At 41.6% G+C, this 16,334-nt stretch overlaps 1 protein-coding gene across 1 annotated transcript in view; it reads right to left on the minus strand.

Moving 5' to 3' along the window:
* pitpnm3 (PITPNM family member 3) overlaps positions 1 to 16,281 on the minus strand; it is a 70,247-nt gene extending 53,966 nt beyond the window's left edge. Inside the window, exons 1-4 of the mRNA XM_071527140.1 lie at positions 16,204 to 16,281; positions 11,761 to 11,919; positions 11,391 to 11,585; positions 11,177 to 11,288 (exon numbers count right to left, since the gene is read on the minus strand). Coding sequence (XP_071383241.1) covers positions 11,177 to 11,288; positions 11,391 to 11,585; positions 11,761 to 11,919; positions 16,204 to 16,281 — 544 coding nt within the window. The remainder of the gene's footprint in view (positions 1 to 11,176; positions 11,289 to 11,390; positions 11,586 to 11,760; positions 11,920 to 16,203) is intronic.
* Positions 16,282 to 16,334: the final 53 nt, after the last annotated feature.

Below are 16,334 nucleotides of genomic sequence, written 5' to 3' on the forward strand. Positions count from 1 at the left end.
TTTTAATCTAAGAGGGGGATGGAGGCTAAATCTTTCAGGTTTCCTAATGAAATGGTGGCGAGTCCATGAACAAAGTTGGATTTGTTACAAAGATTATTTCAGTCAAAGAGTGGGTTTTCCCAGACACATCTCTCATTACTGTAACATAGTAAAAACAAAGATGGTAAATCTTTGGCAAGACAGTCAAATGAGTAGGGCCAAAGATACTGAAAACAAGATGATTCAAACTTTTTTTCCAGGCTATAGAGACATGTCTGCTAGATTGAATGACCTGGTATATGAACACATCTAAACAATAAGATAAATGAATGAATGAATGAATGAATGAATGGATGTATAGCTACTCACCAAAACAATTTTAAATTAGACCTATGTTCATTTTAGCTAGTTAGCCATGGGGGCAACAAAACAAAGTTGTCCTTTACTGAGTTAAAGATACTCAAAATTGTAGCTGTATGCTATAAGTAGCTTACCAACAAAGTAAATATTGCACTACAGCAATGAAACCAGCTAAGCCTATCGCAAAAGGAAAGATGAATGTCTGAATATTTCACACTCCAATTGACTATCAGCCAACAGAAGACAGCTGGTCTGCTTTAAGGGTATTTAAGCAAAGACAGACGTGAGTGCAGGATTTTCTGTCTTGCCTCTCTGGCGGGGCGAATGACTGATAGTTGCTTTAGGCCATAGTTATGTCCAACAGAAGGAGGGACGCAGGTGTTGCACACTTGTTGTTGGGGTATTAACACCAAATTCCAGTTCTGAATCAATAGGAAAGGGGTGGAAGCGGAATTGATAACAGTTTATCAGAATCAATAGGGATCAACAAGCAATGGAATTACCTGTTTCAGTACTGTGCTGCTGTACATACATCTATTATTTATTGCATTGTATTTGCTATTGCTATTTGCTATTTGGATTAATAAGAATCAGTAAGAGCTAAGACTGATAAGCAGGATTGGAATTCAAATGGATAAAAGCCAAACAATATCCAACTTAAATCTGTGGTGATCTGAGAAATACATTCATTCATTCATTCATTCATTCATTCAGCTGCTAGTTTGCCTATAGGCAAACTTACAGCCAATAAGCTGCAGATCTGCTCAGTCTGTTTTTACAGATCAAAAAGCAAAATCAAGTTACCAATCTTTCTTCTCCAATTTCATGTAACAATATAATAAGTGATTAAACTAAGAGCATGGTTCATCCTGATTGACTCTATGCTGTATGATATTCACAATGGGAAACGAATTATATAAATCATCATATGACTAATTTATTATGATCCTCCTCCTGGAACACGGCCAATCATTTATCAATCTACACAATATTATGCCACTAATTGTCAGAGATTCATATACAGCCTTTGTCTAATTCACCCAGTGGATGTATAAGATCGAAGTGAAATTCAATAGGGACACATTAAACAGGCCTGTAGTGTCTAGGGAACATTTTCCTGAAGACAGACTTAGAGAGCAGCTGTTGAAGATGCTTGAAATTACGAATTCAGGATGGTATGTCTGGGCTGGAAAAAAGAAATAGCCCAAGTGCTGCTCCTGAAAGATTTATAATTGAACACATTCATCTTTCTACCTTCCCTATCATATATATCCCTCCACTACTCTGCCAAGAAAACATGCTAAAAAGGACAACATCTAACCTTGGACTGTAAACCATCTGCTTTTAGTAAAAGCAGAAATATCTCCAAAATATTACCAGCATGGTGAAGTTCCTGTATTCGAAATTAAAGAAGTTAAAGTGAAGTATTTAGTAATTTATTAAATGTGTTGAAATATCAAAAGTTAAAGTAATAAGCTTGATTTATATAGCACTATTGACAAATGATCAAAGAAAAACACATGAAAGCCATCATTAAATAACAATAAAGTGCTAGACATGAATTAAAACGAGGCCACCAAAGAATAAAACAAGAATAATATAGGTAAAGACAAATTATATAAAATCCTACAATGTCTACAAAAAATCTGTTTTAAGACAATTTTACCAGTCTCAGCTCCTCAGGCAGGGAGGTCCACAGCCCAGTGGGCACAAAGTAGACATTAAATATGACAATCTCACATTTTAAGCCTTGAAGCATTAGCCTCTAAAGGTTCTAATAAAGAGGCTGGTGGTCCACTTATACCGACTCTGATCATCTTGCGGTTCATCATGCAGCTGGCTGTAATTTGCAGCTGACTTCATCTTGCAGCTGGCTTTAACAGAAGGGCTTCATTTTCATGAATATCGCAGTTTGTATGCAAGACCATTTCCTTCAAAATAAATTGTATCTTAAAGTGGCAGATAACTAGGGTAAAAAGTAGGGTAATTCCTGAAATGTAATGAAGTCCCCTGGAGTGGAAATATCCAAGTAAAATACAACTACCTAAAAAATTTACTGAAGCACAGTAGTGTTATAAAAAGTACCTGATTGGTCTCAACTGAAGAAATGATTACAGCAACTTGAGACACATCACTGAGCTCCATAATGACTTTTTTATAGTCATGAATCCTGCCCAAAACCTCCATACTCTCCATGGTTTCATCATTTGAAAAGGCAAGGCAATCTCATTCCAGATTCGTAGATCCATTTCTCGCCACAGAAGTTCAGCCAGCAATAGGCCTCACTATGTAGTCTCCTGTTGTTGACCTTGCCAGTCCTACACCCATGAGGTTAATATAAAGGTAAAAATCCAAGATGAAAATGTTACAATTTCCCATAATCCTGAATGTTACATTGCTTAGATGCCACCTGAGCTTTAAGAAGGCACTCCTAAGGCGCTGTGGGTCTTGAGGATAATGAACAGACCCTCAGCGTCTAGAACAGCCCCATGGGGGGGGAAACCTTCTTCATTAGAGACTTTCTCCTCCTGCTTCTGATCAATTGCTACCATCCTTAAGAAATCTGTTCTCGCTGGCGCTCTATCTCTCACTGCCCTTTCCAACCCAGCTGGTCAGAAAGCTATGTAAGCAATCAATCTCCCCTTTTTTCCAATTAGCAGCATTAAAAACCCGAACAATTGTAAGGGACTAACAGCACCCGAAAGAGCTACCAGGTCGTAGATGATGGCACCGCTTCCCTGCACGCGGAGAGGAAGGGCAGCAGAATGATGCGTGCCACTTCCGAGAGGAGATTGGACGAGCCGCAACAGCTGAGTGTGACATCCACCACGCCAAGACAGGAAATCCAATAATGTTTTTCTTCTGTGCATAGAGAAAGGACAGGAAATGAGAAGTGCTCTGCCTCTCATCGCAACATGCAACATGTCCTAGTAAAGATGAAAATCACACAGCGCTGACTAGACATAATGCAGACACCCACAAAGGAAAATAAGAGTGTGTGTGTGTGTGTCTGTATTTGTGTCTGGGTCTGTGTTGGTTTACGTTCTGCTTCACTGCACACCCCATGGGTTGCAAAAGGTAAATGATAGAGAAGAAGTGTGTTTGGTCGTCTGTGAATTGGAAATAGCTATTAATCCTCTGTCCTCTAATTTAATCAAACTTCATTTTAGCGCACAATCAAAATCAATTGCCACAGCCAATAAGAGAGACAGGGGAGATTGATCTCTCCTTAAAAATGCTCAATGGCTCACTTGTCAACTTTCACATGGAGTAGTTTCACCCTGCAGACTTCATCCATATGGATGCTTTTTATCTGCATTGCAGCTAAACACTTACTTCTACTGTTACTGTACCGCTACACTATGACAAGCTGATCATCTTCGTTACCAAGCCTGACCTGCCTCCACTCCTATCTACACCACAGTGTGAAGGGGCGGAGCTTCTGGTGGCACTGGCTATGTGGAACACAGGCTTGGGAAAAGAGGGCGATGAGATCCAGTTCTACCTCCGAATGCTTATGAAAGGGCCATGTACTGCAGGGTGGGGCCATTCATGAATTGAATTGAGAGTGCATGGCAAATGGAGGCAATCTGGCCTCCTTGCTCAGCTTTAACATGATGACTACAGCTTCCTGGTAAAGGTGGGAAGAGGAAGAAGTAATTTCACTTCTCATGGCAGGGCCCAGTGTTATGATTTTAACCAAAATGTGCTTGCTAATAGTCTAGCATTAGAGGACTGGGTAATTGTGCCTTCAAAAAGCCTATTTTAAGAGTCTGAGAGCTTCTTCACTTGTACATCCATAAATTTCCCAAAGGCAAAATAGTCTGTTTCTGTAGTCTTATGCCAGTGCAACGTCAAGAGTGTTTGCTATGACGCATAACAATTTTCACATCTGAAAACACTGTAAGCGACTGGTGGCCAGCCCCAGGTGAGCCGATGCCCTGCCTGCGTTAGACCTATGATGCGGCCTCACATAGCATCGGGCCAGCTGCCGTGTGCGTGGTGAGTAGCCGCTCTCCACACAGGCCCAGTGTGCTTCCCCATGACAAACAGCCATTAAATTTAAATTAACACTGTTTTGTATGCTCAAATAAAATGACAGAGGTCAGGGGCTGAATGCATTAGCACACGCCTCTGTAGATTTCAGGGAACATTGTGGTGCTGCTTGTTGAGCAGGCTGTCTGGGGAGCATTTGGCAGCACAACTACACTACACAACAATCTGCTGCAGTATAATGCAGTGTATAAAGTATTTGCTGTGTCTTAAACAGAGTAACAAGAATTGGGTTTGGAGAATAACATCGTCAAACACAAGTCCATTGGTAGAGAACGTATTCTGCTCGCTACTAAAGGCTTTATCAACAAACAACATGACACAAAACTGTATTAAACACAAAAACACTGGGATGGTGACAGCAAATGGCAAGCATTCTCTGCAGACCCCTTTACAGAGAGAGAGAGAGAGAGAGGGAGAGAGAGAGCAGAGAGAGAAAGACAGAGACAGAGAGAAACAGACAGAGACAGAGAGAGAGATAGAGAGACAGAGAGCCAGACAGACAGAGAGAGAGAGAGAGAGAGAGACAGACAGACAGACAGAGACACACAGAGAGAGAGAGAGAGAGAGAGAGAGAGAGAGACAGAGAGAGAGAGAGGGATAGAGAGAGGGAGAGAGAAAGACAGACACAGAGAGAGGGATAGAGAGAGGGAGAGAGAGAGAGAGACAGACAGAGAGAGAGAGAGAGAGAGAGAGAGACAGACAGAGAGCAGAGAGAGACAGAGAGAGAGAGAGAGAGAGAGAGAGAGAGAGAGAGAGAGAGAGAGAGAAATTGCTGCTGTCCATCACTGCATCCTCTAGTTCTATTTTTAGCTTGACGCTGAATTTCAGCAAAACAGTAGGTGCCCATTTATTTTATTTGGACAGCAAATGAAAAACCTTTCGGATTGGTCCAATTTCATCAAATGTGAGGAATACAGAATGCTCAGTGGTGCTGTAACTCACACTGCGCCCTGGCATCGTCAGTGAAGTCTTAGGGGGAGGAATAGTAAGGATCAGTTAGAGAAGATCCAGACTCTGGGAGGGATGACCGAGATGATCAAGGGCGATTAGAAAAGCAAGCATTCTTAAAGAGGCTTGGCAGCATAACACCTATCTGGCTTTGAGCCGCAGCTCAAACGTGGGGGTGATGGTAGAGTTGTGCAGGTGTGTGACTAGAAATTTGATGGTTTGAATCAGTGAGAATGAATGTGTGAGAAAACATAAATGTTGAAAATGTACAGTATTGTCTGTTGCAGATTTACCCTCCTTTCCTTTTCACTGTATATTTACTCTTTCAAAAGAGTTCTTCTCTTTCCAGTATTGCTATGAACTGAATTTAATAGAAAAATTGAACTGAACTAGTAATTTTACTGAACTGCTTTTGAATATATTGTTGTTGATATGATTGTTAGATTACTGTTTATTCATTATTAATTATTAGTCAATGTTGCAATCTAACCCCATTTGAAATACTGTACTGCTTTGGCAACATAGGTTTTTTCCTGCCATGCCAAAAAAGCATATCTTTGAATTTGAATTTGAATACCTGGACAAGCTAGGAACATGTAGGTGGAGAGGGTGAATGAGTAAAACTCTCCCCTCCCTTCACAACTACAGTTGAGGTGCTCTTGAGCAAGGCACGTTACCCCCTACTGCTCCAGTAAGCTGCTAAGTGGCCAACAGAAGTCGGTACTAGGCAGCTCTCAGGTGTGAATGTGTGAAACTGGCTGAATGTGAAGCAGAGCATTGCTGGAATGGAGCATTTTTCCCCCTCATTTTCCCTGAATATATGAAGGTTTAAAAAAACAACAGCTTGTACAACGGTTGAATGCCGTTTATTCAAAAGTGGCTCCCAAAAGTCCATTATCAACACTCAATATATAAGTCAATATAAGTGGCAATTGTAAAATCGCACGCCGTAAGACTTCCTTTGGGCAGTCAGCTTTTTCCATAAAGGGCACTCAAATGTGGAACACACTATCAGCTGAAATAAAATTAACTCAAGATATTAAGGTTTTTAATAAAAATGTTAAAGGCTGGCTGAAGCAAAATCAGAGCTGTATGCCATTATTTCATGATTTGACTTTTCTTTTCTTTTTTCTTTAAATAATGTTCTATAATTGTATGTAACCTTGATACTTTCCTTTTTTTTTCTCTTCCTAACTAGGGACAGGAGCTGGAAACTAGCAATAGCTATAATCTCTGTATGCAAATAAACAATATAAAAATATATATATATATATATATATATATATATATATATTCTTCTCCATTTGAGTCACACCTGCTTGATTCTGAGGACCAACGCTTTTTTTTCAGCCCGACCTTTGAAATTTTTATATCCATATTACTCCTCTCAAATGATCTTTCAATATTTGGTTTCTAAAGAGGATATTAAAACAGGGGCTTTCTTCTGTTTTGATAGACCATCAGTGTATCTGGGTACAAGGGCACGGTTCTGGAATAACTCAAAGGCGGCACTTCAAACAGTAAAGCTTCTGATCTGACTCAAAAACAGTGGTGGTTACACTGTGATGACAAAAGATGACAAAATATACGGTCCACCTTTGATAAATACTTGGCTTATATTTGGCTCACCCCCATCCTGGAAAACAATACAAATATTACAATTGCTGTCAATTGAGAGAGTGGGAGAGAGAGATAAAGAGAAAGAGAATTTAAATTAGAATTAAAAAAAAGAATGGGATTCCCTGCAGCCCTCTTCGTAATTGAAAATGACAAAGATAAGATCTGCGTACAAGAGCGAAAGAGTGAAATTAAAGAGTGTCTTGGGATGTTGGTGGGACTTTGAAGAACACTTTCCTATAAAAAACAGCTCTACTATAAAGACTATACTGCAACGAGAGGTCAAGCAATATTGAATGAAAATATATGCACCGTGTGCTTGACATAAAAAATGTACGAACAGTAACCACGCATATTGCAGATTGTCATTAATCTGCCACCAGCCTGCTCAAGCATTGCAAGGTTCACATGATTCTATTGAGCATGGATGAAATAATGGCCGTGGCCTCACTGTATTTTCCATTAGCGAGGGAGTTTTATGGTCAGGCTCGTTGCGTTGTAATTAAGATTAACTGGAGAAGACGACCACTTGCAGCTGTTGCGATAAAAAATTGGTTTTCCATGCATTCAAATAAACTAGGGAGTGCCGAGTCTCTTATACAGTGACATATTTGTCTTGTGAGAAAAATAATGCTTTATAGAGAGGGCTGCAGCTCCTAGTTTCGAGAGTATAACTAAGTCTTGGTAACCTTATACATTATTTCTCTGAATTTCCCTTCTGTTAATCATTTAATCAACCACTAACTGAGCTCCAATATCATATTTATTTTAACACTAATAGTGTTTAACTATTCTCTAACTCAAATTAGAAGGGTAAGTACATATACTAACCAAACAATGCAGATGCAAGCAACTTCACAACTTCATAATACATTTAAGTCTCGTGACATAAAGACATTTGTCCATCAGTTTCAGAATGACAAAGATATTCAGCTTCCTGTATTTCTATAACAGCGCCTCCCTTATAAACATCGAACAAAAAGTTCGGAAATTTGTGTTTGGTAGATTATTTCTGTTGTAACAATGCTTCTTGGCAATACATTTTATACCGTTGGAAAGCCTGTTTATTTCCCTTTTAAATGGTGCCTCATTTGTAAGGAACATGCATTTGTGGGATGAGCAGCACAGCTGAGTATGTGGGTTGCGCGTTGTCATCTTGGAGGATGGAGTTCGGTCCCAGACTGTGGAGATATGGGATTGCCACTGGTTGCAGAAACTCATCTCGATATCTCTCTGCATTGAGATTGCCTCCAATGATGACAAGCCTCGTTTTTCCAGTGATGGAGATGCCGCCCCACACCATCACACTGCCTCCACCAAAAGGTGTTACTCTATCGGTGCAGCAATCAGCATAGCGTTCTCCCCGTCTTCTCCACACTTTGACCCTACGATCCAACTTCCGTAGGCAGAATCTGGACTCATCGCTGAACATAACGTTCCTCCACATGTTCAGGTTCCAGTGCAGGTGTTGCCGACACCAGCGCAAACGGGCCTGCCGGTGAAGGGCAGTCATGGCAGGCCTCCTGGCAGCCCCATGAGCCCGGAGATTGGCTGCGTGCAGTCTGTTCCGGATTGTCTGGGCCGAGAGCCGTGAGCCATATCGTCCTGCAAACCTTGACTGCAAATCTGTAGAAGACAGCCTACGGTTCCTAAGTGCTGAAAGGGTGAGGAACCGGTCTTCTTGGGGTGTCGTCTTCTTGGGACGCCCACTTCGCGGTCTGTCTCTGACATCCCCCGTTTCATGGAACTTGGCCTTCAGTTTGGAGATGGTACTATGGCTCACTCCAAATAATGCCGCAACTTGCTTTTGTGGAACACCAGCTTGAAGTTGCCCTATCGCACAGGCCTTATCGAGATCAGACAAACGTGGCATGCAGATTCTTGGAGCAGACACCAATTGACCACTGTAGCAGGGCCCATGCTCACAGGTGCTGCCAATCAGGTGCCAATCAGGTACCTGACTGTCAGCACCTGGGGGTACCGGAAGCTCAAAACAAGAGTCAATAGCAACAGCAGAATAAGCTGTTTGGCATTGGCAGAGAAGATTTGGCAAATTTTTCATGAGCGCAACCCACATACTCAGCTGTGCTGCTCATCCCACAAATGCATGTTCCTTACAAATGGGGCACCATTTAAAAGGGAAATAAACAGGCTTTCCAACGGTATAAAATGTATTGCCAAGAAGCATTGTTACAACAGAGAAATAATCTACCAAACACAAATTTCCGAACTTTTTGTTCGATGTTTATATCTGGATCATGGACAGGACCTTTAATCAGTGGTTGTTGGGACTTGCCTGGGTTCATATTGAATCCAGGCATGTTCCCTCCAGTGCAACATGTGATCTGAGTCTGTCACTTTGTTTCAGTCAGGCTGTAGGTGAGAGAAAAAATATTTTATTGATGTTATCTTAGACACTGTCCGCTTTGTGTGTCATGTAATCCTTGTCTCTAGGGCGGCTGTTGGACAGATTAAGATGCTTGTACTTCATAAGCAAGTACAAGCAGCAATAATTTAAAGCCCAAACCACAACTGGAATAGAAAGCCCTCCCTGTGGTGCCACTTTCTGTCACTACTAAGAATAATAATGATCTGATATTTTATTGATCCACCCCCAGGGAAATTCTCTTTCCACTTCCCCCCTCCAGGAAGTTCACAGCACAGCAGCCGATACAGATACAGAGCTGGGAGGGCGTCGGTGTCTTGCTCAAGGACTCAGCAGGGTGGATGCTCGCTGTCACAGGGGCTTGAACCCTTGTCCTCCAGCTAAAGGAGGGTCTCCCTACTCACCATGCCGCATCACGCCTCCCCTAGCATGGTTTAGGTTGCTTTCGCCCGATTAAAGAAATGTTTTCCACACCCAAACTGATTAGCTTCACTCTTGGTACAGACTGGCAGTGTGTGACACATAGATATGAGTTTTAAATGTATTTTCAAGCTGTGTGGTTTGGTAAAAATGTGTATGGTTGGTACACGTGGGGGCAAAGTAATGAAGGGATTATTTCTATCAGCAAGTTATACTCTTCAAAAATCTGTCTGTATGGCCAATATGTATAAACTCAAATAAAAGATGAAGAAGAAAGAAAGAAAGCTGAATTGTTTTAGCCATGGACTCTTAGAGATATTGAACTAGATGCAAGCAAGTGGCATGGATGGGCAGCACCACCCTCATACATCTACTTTTAAAACGTTTTGGACACAAAACAAGGAATAAAGACCTGCTATCAAAACTGAGTCCAGCCAGGTCTGCTGGAGAGGAGGCTTACTCATGTAATGTCGCTCATGTAATTTGGCTTGGCTATAGAAATTTCATGACTTCAGATGCCTTCCAAATACTGTCATATCAACTCTCTTTTAACATAGGCTATTATATGTGCAATTTAACAGTGAAATGAGCTACAAGAAAAAGAACTGTGTGTGACAGTTTAAATGATCTGTTACAGTTATTAAGTAAGGTTAATGCATTTTATTCCTCAGTAGTATTCATTTTTCACTGAACACTTGAGATGTGTCCTTCTACGGCCTGGACAGTTTCTCTAATGCTCTGCTGGAATAGAATAGAATAGAATAGAATAGAATAGAATAGAATAGAATAGACAATAACAGAACAACATAGAATAGAGCAGACCAGAACATTCAGGGACTAGACAGCACAGTATAACAGAACAAAACAGAACAAAACACAAAAGAATAGAGCAGACAAGAACAGAACAGATATAATAGAACAGAATACATAGAATAGAATAGAGCAGACAAGAACAATCAGGCACAGGACAGCACAGAATAGAATATAATATAATAGACAAGAACAGAACAGAATAGAGTAGAGCAGATAGGAATAGAACAGATAGAATAGAACATAATAAACAGAATAGAGTAGAGAAGACAAGAACAAACAGGCACAGGAAAGCACAGAATAGAATAGAATAGAATAGAAGAGAACAGAGCAGAACGGAACACAATAGAATAGAGCAGACAAGAACAGAACAGAGTAGAGTAGAATTGAGCAGACAAATACAGTCAGGCACAGGACAGCACAGAATAGAATAGAACAGAATAGACAAGAACAGAACAGAATAGAACAGAATAGAGCCGATAGGAATAGAATAGACAAGAACAGAATAGAATAGAATAGAATAGAATAGAATAGAATAGAATAGAACTGGTATCTTTCTTATGTCCATTCCAACTAACCCAAAGCAACACTGTGCCGTGCCGGTCCGGACCGGCCCGGACTCAGCACAGCAGACGTGCAGCGGGATTCCTGCAGGTCCGTTCATCCGTCGCGCATTCCTACAGATTGGCTCCGTCCAGGAGAGCACGCGGCTCTGCGCGCCAACATCCAACACCAGAGGCAGGTTGACTCATTCTACCTGTTAGCACGCGCACACCGAGCCGCAGCCTGCACATATGAACCCAGGATGCCTTACCTTTTCCTCTGGTCTCCTTTGACATGGTGTCCTCTCTGTGTTGTCTGTCGTCACGGGGGGGATTCTGTGCGGTAACGCTGTCGGATAGTTGATACAGAGGTGCTTCTTCCGTCCCTCTCGTGCCTGCACCTTGACGCCTGCCAGGCTGAGGGGTAAAGCGGGCACCGGGGCTGCTGCTGCCGCCGTGTCAGTCTCCTTCAGCGTGGACAGATAAATTAAGAGAAAATAAAATAAACAAGAAATCTGCAGCTATGTCCTCATTCACCTGTGTCAAGTCCTTCGGAGCACCGAGCCGCCCCTGCCGCAGACATAGTTTCGCTATTTGTTGTGTAGGCTATCTGTGCAGACTTGGTTCACATGTCAAGCCCACCCAGCTCCTCTCCTCTCCGCTCCGCTGTAACATCAGGCAGAGTTCCTCCAAACCAAACAAGCCCCAGACAGTCACGCAGTCAGAGCTCGACTGCCTCCAGCGGTGCGCACGTCCGCGGCTGAAGGGCGTCCGTCCTCCTCGTCTCCCCGCGGTCTGACTCTGCGAAACGGGCAAGGAGTAGAAAGAAAAAAAAAAAACAGGAGGGCTACTTACTGCTCCAATGACTCCATCAATCAAAATAAAAAAATAAAAAACTATGCAAGGCTGTGATGTGAAAGTCGTTAAGCAGAAATATATTGTCACTGCCACGCCTTATTCAAGTAGTTAGTCAGTTCCCTCATGGAAGAACTGGCCTTTAATAATCCTATAACAAGAAGGATACTATAAATTTTTTACAACAAAGCTGTAAGTCCCTGTAGGAATTATTACAGAAATATTACAGTGATACCATACAGGAGATTAAAAACCATAAACTCACTACTGAGTGCCACAGACACACTAGTGGAGTCCCTAGAGGAACATTGTAGGAATATTATAATGATTCCCCTTATGTGTGTGGGGGGTGTGGTTGTATGTACTATATGTGATGGGGAGGGGAGGAGGTATGAAGAGGAAGAGTAGAACGATACTAAATCACTAAAACTCACAGGATGGAGGGGTGACGACCATCATCCCTGTCATCCATCACCGGCTGTAGTGGGTGCCTTCAGTGTCAGGTCAGTGCAGTCACCCTGATACAACACAGAAGCCTTCAAGCTTCTACAAGAAGTGCCCCAAAATAAAGCCACCCTATCAAAATGAGGTCCCTTTCTCAAGTATACAGGCTTAATTGTTTTGTCCTGTAGGGATAAGAGAGAAAACAAGCACATGGATCATGTTCCAGTGCCTTAAATCCGTTAAATTCAATCATATGATCTAGTCGAAGGATGCTTCACCTGGAGGGAGCCTCAAATTTCATTTTTGAAAATGAATATCGTGACCTGCGATAATGTGAGAACTGCTAAGAATTAGATTTTCTCACTGTGTGCTGTCAGTGTCTGCCATGGGCTGGCAGACATTGTGCGCCAGTGTGAATGAAGAGGTGATGATATAACACTTATGTTTTATCCCCCTGCTCACGGCCACACATGAGGCCACAGTCCCACAGTAGCGGTCTGGTCAAAGCGTCACTTGGCAGCCTGGTGCAAAGAAATGAATATTGATAGAGGAAAATGCCTGTGGCCGAACCATCGCCCTGGAATCTAAGCTGGCCACGCCACATTACCAAACTCCACTAGGAAGACAGCCTATTTGTATTGGTCATGAAGGCAAATGACAATACACTGTTGGCCCAGAAAACTGAACTGAGATCCTAGTACTAGGAAAAACTAAAAGGAAAAAGCCTCAAGGCCAGGACGCCAACAAGACAGATAGCACTGATTACGCCAAATGGCTTCACTGACTGGATCCAAGTGAAAAAAACTCTAATTGAATTAAGTGAATTTCTTTCGTAAGAGGCATTCTCTCCATGCCACTGAGGACATAGCTCATGCTATAGCACATTCTTCCCTTTCAGAAGAGACCTGGCAACACACAAACATCCAGAATTCAATATTTATTGAAAAATAAATCGCAAAACATTATTTTGATGCTTTAGAATATAAACATTTAGACAGCTCAGATTCACAGTAACCTGAGACTTGGCAAAACAAACATACTGCACACAGGCATATAGAAAGTCTGTCTTGTGGAAGGATGTTTATGATGGTAGATTTCCACTGCGGGGCTTTAGAAAATGATGACAAGCCTTGTTTCAGCAAAATAAGGCATTCTGGGAGTCATTAAAAAGTCACAAAATACAAGACTTGGCAGTCAGTAAACTTGATTTAGCACGTACAGTTCTGTTGCTGTTTCTTGGCTTAAAACCCATTCAGCGACCTTATTGGTGGAAAAGTACAACCAATAACTTAGCTGGGTTGATGATACCCACCAAAAACCACTATAATTCATGCACTCTAAAAATAGAAACATTTATACTAAAGCTAAAATATTCTGTATATTTTTTTTCTTAAACTCTTGCCCTAGGTGAGATTTTGGACTGCCACCACTCCCTCCCATTCAAGTATTACTCTTTGAGTGATAATTGCTTAACTGTGTCACAGAGACACATCACACATCACATCTTCTACTGCAGTACACATTTAACTTTGTTGCTGTAACTGTATTAGTCATTGGCTATCAATATTTCAGCCTTTATGTTGAGGAATAATGAGAAAAAATTCCATTCTTAAATATACCATGGCATAATGTTGACTATATGGAAATGCACATTAAATAAATGTTTTGTTGTTAGCAATGGCAATCATGGCATCAGACACAATTTTTTCTGATGTGGTGATTGAGAAGTCCACTGCTCATATCATTATGCTTTTCTAACTTTTTAATGAACAACTGAGGCTTCTGGGATGGGGCAATTCTAAATCTGTAAGACATTTTAAAACCCTGCCAGGAAATCCCACCCCCATACAACCAGCCCAACCAGGACAGTTGACAGGCTTATGTTAGTGTTTCCTTTCTTTTGACCATGGAAGACAGTTGGCATTGCAATGTGAGCAGACCTCCCCCATGTAATGCTGGAAGTTATGGTACATTGCAAACACACCAGTGAAATGTATACAGTTTGGAGTATGTATGATTCATTTGAGCATTTTCCAAGTTAGTATGAATTGAAACAGAGTAAGGCAGCTGCACTAAGTGCAGTAGTATTGTTGATAAGCTGTGGTAACTACTCATTGTAATGATGGTTGAAAAGCAGAAAGTTGCACAAGTCGATGAGTGATGTACTAGTGAGGAAAAAAGGTCATGCTGCTTCTACTGTTGAAGCAAGCCATTTCATATGTCAGAGCCTATTCTAGACTCCATCTTACACTGGGATAAGAAATGATGGAAACATTGGTGATGTTGCATTTTTCACACAACTCTCTACTTCAGACCCACCTATGCTTTGGGTTTGACGGATAACCTTGTCAATCTCTCATAATCCATCAATGTGAATTTAGTTGGCTCTCTGCGGGGAGCCAACTAAATACCTTGCTCGTTTCAGACAAGAAATTCATAACTAGCAGCTAGCTCTGAGACCAGTAGCATTTGTCACAAAGCAAAGCTGTAACTGACTGACATAAATATTAATTTCACAAATATTACAACCAAAAACTGCTCAGCAAGCCTGCAGTCACAGGTGTTTCATGACCTCTGACAGGATATGATGGCTCAAAATATTTGAATTAATAGAAACATAATACAACAAAGCAGTGCAATGGGAACTGGTCTATGTATAATGTAAACGATGCTAGTATTTTCCTGTAAGATTGCTCAGTGACGACCAGTTTCTCAGCTGCAATCGTCTACAATTCTCCCTCCGACAGTTCAGCTCCAACAGCAGTCTTAGAGGACAAGAGCTTCCCTCGACAATAGGCAACACAAGTAATAGCCTCTTGCAAAGCCGTTAAGAGTTCATATCCATCTGGTATAACTACTGGGCATCAACAGAAAATGTGCCGAATGCAACCCAAATGTCCCATGCCAGCCTTGATATATGGCAAAGTGCCGACTAAATGCACCACTGAGTATATTGCAGTCATCTGTGTCCATACCAATTCTGAAATTAGCAATGATAATGGACCAGGCAGGCTGGCAGCAAGGTCAAGCCTCTCTGACCATTAGAAAATAGAATAATGTGCAAAACAGTGCTAATTTTGATCCATTCACAGTAATGTCTGTTTCTGCATGGACAGAGAGAAAATCAGAAATTGAACATAATCATAAGTTGTCGAGAGAGGGAGCAGAGTGAAAAACTAAACTTCTACAAAATCAAATTTTGGCATCACCAAAATGATTGCTGTCCACAAAGGCATACATATTCAAAAGTGAAAAGACCAAATCACCTGCGATATAAAAGGTAACAAAGCAAGGAATTGATTTCCCTCTGTTGTTTGGTTTGCAGATCATACAGTCTCATCGTCATTGTAAATTAGTGCCAGTTGAGGTGACAAAAATGAAAACAACAAAAAAAAATCTGCCTTGCTTGTCTGTGGGTTGGCAGAGACATTTACAAACTGGCTAGTAATGAGACAACCATAACAATGAAAAATAACTAGAAATTAGCTCATGGATACAAACTAAAGAACCAATTCAAGTGTTTCATTTTGTTCCCCATTTCCAAGTGTCAGAGAAATCTCTGTACTACAGTGTAAGGAGTGCAACGTTCCCCTTGTTTTTGAGCCTCCTGATTTGTGTTTGTCCTGGATCCAGAGAAGAAATTTGCAACGTGCTTGAGCCTGTGAAAGCCTGCACGTATTCAGACGCCCACACACAAAACAGCCTGGGAGAAAATAGGGGCAGCTGATTCAAAGTGAGCTAATTCATTCAGTCACTGTATGTCCCCTGTCAGAGGCTGGTCCCCACAGGCCAGTGCAACATCTGGATGTGTCCCCTCTGCTCCGTCAGCGTGGCTTTCATGTTGCTCTCAAGGGCTTCAGACATTTTCTAGGTCTGCCAAGCCCCCCCCCCCCACACACACACACACACACTCCCTC

This window comes from Centroberyx affinis, unplaced genomic scaffold (genome assembly GCF_046629955.1).
Source record: "Centroberyx affinis isolate AG114_WGS23_722 - 3 ecotype Tasmania unplaced genomic scaffold, CSIRO-AGI_Caff_v1 ptg001494l_1, whole genome shotgun sequence".
Lineage (NCBI taxonomy): Eukaryota > Metazoa > Chordata > Actinopteri > Beryciformes > Berycidae > Centroberyx > Centroberyx affinis.